The sequence below is a fragment of the Hordeum vulgare genome, chromosome 5H (assembly GCF_904849725.1).
Source record: "Hordeum vulgare subsp. vulgare chromosome 5H, MorexV3_pseudomolecules_assembly, whole genome shotgun sequence".
In the NCBI taxonomy this organism is placed as follows: domain Eukaryota; kingdom Viridiplantae; phylum Streptophyta; class Magnoliopsida; order Poales; family Poaceae; genus Hordeum; species Hordeum vulgare.
In genome coordinates, this window is record NC_058522.1 from 447,397,245 (window position 1) to 447,402,846 (window position 5,602).

Sequence of the window (5,602 nt, forward strand, 5' to 3'; positions counted from 1 at the left end):
TCCTCTTAAGATCATCATAGAATACCACTTGATATGAGTGATAAGCTATATAAAAAACAATGAACAATAAGATCACCGTTGAATAAAATGCACGAAGTTCTCTAGAAACTAAAACAATAAGGCTAGCAACACACTTCACCTCAAGAAACAATAAAAGCTACCAACACAGTGCACTCAATGTGAGGAAATAAGCAAACGGATCAAACGTTCACCTAATAACAGCATTAATAATATTATTGACAACAACAACAACAACAACAACAACAATAATAATAATAATAATAAAATTTCTTTTCTCTACTCTTTAGACTAAAATATGCATGCCCGCAAAAAGGAAAATGTTCATATACATAAAACAAATTACTTCCTCTGTATCTAAATAACTGTAGTTGGGGAAACTAGATTATTTCTCCCCAGCTATAATTATTTACATACAGAAGGAGTACATGTGAAAACATTGTGTGTATTTTAAAAAACATTCTTCAATACATATTATAAAAATCTTCATCGTTTAAAAAATGTTAACTATCTATTTGAAAAATAGTCAGCCATAAAAAAACATCCTGTATTATAAAGTATTCATTGTTTATTCCAAAAAACTTCATCGTTCTTTCCCAAATTTCTCATTGTGTATTAGATTTTTTTTATTGCGCACTTAAGAATTATTCATCATGTAATTCAAAAAATGTTCATGTAAATATACAGATATTTTCGTATTTGAAAAATAGTTGATGACCATTATCCAATTATCTGACGAACAATTTTCAGATACAACCGCGTCAGCTGCCTGGAATCGCAGAAAACAGGCGGACACATTCCACAACAACAACCCAGATTGATCGAGTATTCTGAGTTCACTTCTTTCACACCAGTGTCGCCCGAAGCAGCCTGAAACCTGTTACTCCCTCCATAAACTAATATAAGAACGTTTGGATCACTATTTTAATGATCTAAATGCTTTTATATTAGTTTATATAGTGAGTACATGTAACTATCCGGCTCTGGCTTGGCCGATCTAGCAATGGCTTCAACGGCGAGGCAGAATCCTTTTTTGCAACTAAGGGCACTTGGGGCGTCCCTCCTTGGTCTTCCAGTTGTTGTAGCAGGGGCACTCGTACTTGTGGCCGTAGAAGCCCGACGGCACGCACAGGCAGGTGTTGCAGCACTTGTTGCAGAAGAAGAGGCACGGCTTCCTGTACTTGGTGTCGCTGCACCGGTACTCGCACACCGGCTTGCACTCTGCAATTCATGCACCGCAACATCAACAACCCACCCAACTCACATTTCATTTCATTTCAGGCGAAACCAGCAGATCCAGATTGTATATGCATGCACTCTGAAGGATTTTCAATCTATGTCTGGATCCGAAATGGTTGGTTTCAGGCTGCTATGTGGATCGTGCTTGTTTGGGCGCGTGCTCGGTTTCATGCGCTCTGAAATTCTTTTAAAATCCGTGTTTGGATGCGAGACGGTCGGTTTGGGCTGCTGTGTGGATCTTGCTTGTTTTAGTCTGATCTGGATTACTTCTGCACAGTTTAGTCATCACTACATTAACTGGTTCCGGAGGGTTCCTACTTGTAATTTTTGAGAGTGATTAAAGAGTGAGCACCAATACTGCTAAGCTAGAGAGGATTTCTACTTGTGAGCAACGATTTTCAAGAAAATGCATGTTGCACAGGGAAGTCAAAACGAAAGGGAAAAAATGGTATGGACAGGAAGAGCGACTCACGGTATATCTTGAGACTGCCCTGTCCTCCCTGAAGAAACAATTCGGAAAGGAGAAAAATAAACGCGATCAGCATCACCATAGATCTATCCCCAAAACCTCTTTAAAAACGTGCAACGGGAAGCCGTGGAAACACGTACCTTGCTCACCCGGTACACATTATCCTCATGCTCTTCGGTCCCTGAGGCAGACACCTGATCACAAAATATGCGATGTAAGCATGCTAAGCAAGACGAACAATTTGGCTTCTCGTCGTGGGTACTGCCCGCTGGGTGCCATCACCGGAGATCTCACCTTGTGCTCGGCGATGGAGACGGCGAGAAGAGCGACGGCGATGAGGACGAGGACGAGTAGCCTGCCAGCCAGGGCCATTTCGCTCAAGCGAGTTGAGTTGCCAAAAGATAAGACGCTGGCTAGTGTAGTGAAGCAGCGGCTGCTGGGCTGGGCAGAGTGAAATGGATCTGAGAGGCTTATTTATAGACCATAGGGTGTAGATTCCGAGAGGCTTTCAGCATTTTGTACCGTGAAAATGGTCGAGCTAAAGCTGGATGGAAAAGCGAAGTATTGCAGAGCCCAACATGCGTCAAAAGTAATGCATCGACACATGCTAGATACTCATGCCATGTTCATCCCATTTATTAAACCTTTTTTTTGCTGCATATGAGGCCGGACAGATTCGATCTTGTTTGATCTTATCTCTCTGTACTCTCTCTCTCTCTCTGTTTGCGATAATGTTTACTCTCCCTCTTCCCCACTTGCACGGTGGATTTACTAATGCACAATAGTTATACGTAAGTCGTCCGAATTTGAAATTTGGGTCAGTTGATGTTTGCTCCAAGGAGGACATGGAGGCAAAGTCCCCTCTCCCCCCGCGCGTGTTGGGGACATTTGGCTCCGGTGCGGCAAATCATGCCCGAGATTAGGGTTATCTCTGAGCTATGTTACGCTTTTGTCAATGAATCACATAAAGGTGGACTCACTAGTGTGAGGGAAATGATTCGTCTTTGCCATGTGAGCATCCATAGGCGCCTTCTGAGTCCTTCGGACCAGAGGTTTAGGCCCCTCCCAATGCTCCACCTTGTACAGGTGCTAAGACTGTCATGTAGACAAATTTTTTGATGTGACGTGGTATTTAAAAGGAGAGAGATGGATGTGGTGACCTCAGAAAGAAACGATGTCAAGCGGATGAACCTAGAGAAAATACTTAAATAAAAGAAAACCCACCAATGCATGAAAAACTTTAGTTGCTAAATCATTTTTTTATTTTTTTTAGAATAGGAGGTTAAGACCCCCGGCCTCTGCATCAATCGATGCATACAACCATCTTTATTACTTATTCAACTAAGGTCTCACAAGAACATACATCAAACCACCCGAAGCCCCCTCTCATACCTACAAACCGTGATAATGTGGAGTGCTCTCACTCCCCATATCTAAATCCGGTGTCGTCTCCGATCCATCCACATGACGTATCGGAACTCACAGCTGGTGCAGCAGACCTAAAGCGTACACCACATGCACACGTTTTAAAAGCCGCCATCATCATCGAACCGTTGAACCATCTTCAGGAGAGAGATCGCATAATCCTTGCCAGTCCGGCAATCCGTCGACACCACCACGGCGCCCAATGGCACCACCTCCCTGTGATCGTCCATCCAGATGCGAAGACTCAGTAAGATCTGTCGTGCGTAGCACCTGCCGACCAGGCATGACAAAGCGTAGCACCTGTCGGCCAGGCATGACCTCACATCACCAACGAAGCTCCGTACAGGACAAAGACGCTCCACCTCGTGCCTCCGTCTTCCAGTGCTGCTCCACAAACAATGCTCAATAGAGAGGAACGACACCGCAATGCCACCATCGTCTGATTTGGAAAACCAGATCCTAGGGTTTCCCCTGGAGCAGCACGAGTGGATCAACAGTAGTTACAAAATGAAGCCTACATCAAGGTAACGGCGCAGAAAGCTGCCATCGTCCGCCGACGGCTCGGTTTTCACCGTCAACCATGTCTCCCCACCATCAGGCCCGTCATCTCCGGCGGAGGGGACGCCGCCACCACCATGGTCCCGGGTTAGCCGTCGCCGTCGGCACCGCCAAGACCGGATTAGATCCGGCCAGCAAGCACCAGGAGAAGGCACCTGGAACCGGTCGTTGGCGCGGTGGATCGGGCCGGATCGGCTACCACCGCTACACGAGGACATCCAGCAGTACCAGGCGACGCCGCGCGCCACCGGCCGGAGCCGCCGCCCCGGGAGCCGAAGCCGCCGCCGTCCAGGCCATAGATCCCCGCCGCCACCGGGAGCCGCCGCCCCGGGAGCCAAAGCCGCCGCCACCGGGAGCCGCCGCCGTCCAGGCGCTAGATCCCCGCCGCCCCGGGAACCGCCGCCGTCCAGGCGCTAGATCCCCGCCGCCACCTTCATCAAGGCCACAAGCCAGTGTCGTGGCGCCCTCTGGCAGCGGCGGAGGGGAGGGAGAGAGGGGGGAAAATGTGGCGGCGGCGCTAGGGTTGCCCCCTAGTCGCCATGGGGGGGGGGCTAAATCATTAAATAGAATATGCTTAGCTACAACAAGTTAATCACCTATGCATTGGGGGCTTTGGTTGCTAAACTTTTAATGTGCTTAGCACCTCTTCTTATCACCAACGCATTGGAAGTAGCCTTATTAGGTTGAGGATATTGATGTGGCCGGTGTGTGCGTCAATGGGGTTCTGTTGTGTTGTGCAAGTGTGGCGAGCTATGACTGTTTTGTTTTAGGAGTATTTGCAGGTCGTCTATGTGGTCAGGTATTTTGTGCTTTATGAGTAGCCCGCTTTTAGGTTGTTTATTTCTGTTTTTGATCGTTTTTTTTGAAAATTAACTAGATAGTTCTTTTCTGCGTAATTAATTGATAGGCGTATTTTGCCCCATTTCAGAAACAATGGTTAACTGGTTTTCGAGTGAACGAAGGAAGGCAAAGGGAAGGAAGGAGCTCGCTGGAATATCTTATAGTGGCGGGCTACTAAGGGTGTGGGGGATGATGCATTTTCGCTGGAAAAGTATCGATCTTCGTCGGGGATAGAGGGATGGCCAGGGGTGACAACAACACGACAGTGGACGTCGGTTGAGGAGAAGTCAAGGTGGCGAGGCGGTCGCGGGAGTGCCGCCAACCGCTAGCGATGGCAGGAGGCGGTTAGGTGTGTTGAAATATGGGGTGGGCTTTAGGCCCATCCAACAATTTCTGAAGAAAAAAATCTCTAAGAACCCATGTAGATGTCATAATAATGGGTGGTGAGAAGTTTAATTCCACATTGCTAGTTGGAGAACCTCCTTATAAGGGATTCTCTTTCACATTTTATTGAAGCTCAAGAAGAGAAGTGGTTCTCGCGCGTTTCTCCTCCGTTGTCCGCCTTGCCACACCACAACACGAGTTGCGGGAATGAGTCGAGCCGAGCTCACATTTATGCGCTTATTTTTACTAGTCAGGAACAAAGAGTCTTTGAGACACATGCCACGATCTGAGACATCGAATCGTAGGTTGTCACGACTCGGACGTGGATCTAGCCCACGTCTCTTCATGCGGTTGCGCCTACATATTAGAAGCGTGTGCCAACCCTAGCCTCTAGAAAAAACAGATCGCATATGGCTCCACGCGCACCCGTCCAGTTGTCGTTCATTTGCTCTTGCTGCCGCCGGCGATCACATTATGTGCATCGCATACACGGTTGACGGGAGAGCAGGCCTCCGAAACCTCGCATCTCCAGATCATGGATTGAAGAGGTGCGATTAGGTTTTTGGTGAGCGTCTCCAACACGACTGCTCACTATTTTTGGTCCACTGCATCATTTACGCCCATGTCGTCTTCATCGTCACCATGTCCATAGTCAACGAAGCCGACCGC

The 5,602-nt window shown here is 47.5% G+C and overlaps 1 protein-coding gene across 1 annotated transcript; it reads right to left on the reverse strand.

Moving 5' to 3' along the window:
- Positions 1 to 708: 708 nt before the first annotated feature.
- LOC123395619 (gibberellin-regulated protein 12-like) lies at positions 709 to 2,188 on the reverse strand. The gene is made up of 4 exons (XM_045090643.1): positions 2,021 to 2,188; positions 1,867 to 1,920; positions 1,730 to 1,757; positions 709 to 1,239 (listed from the first exon to the last, which is right to left on the reverse strand). The coding sequence occupies exons 1-4, from the start codon at positions 2,096 to 2,098 to the stop codon at positions 1,058 to 1,060; spliced, it is 342 nt and encodes a 113-aa protein (XP_044946578.1). The 5' UTR covers positions 2,099 to 2,188; the 3' UTR covers positions 709 to 1,057.
- Positions 2,189 to 5,602: the final 3,414 nt, after the last annotated feature.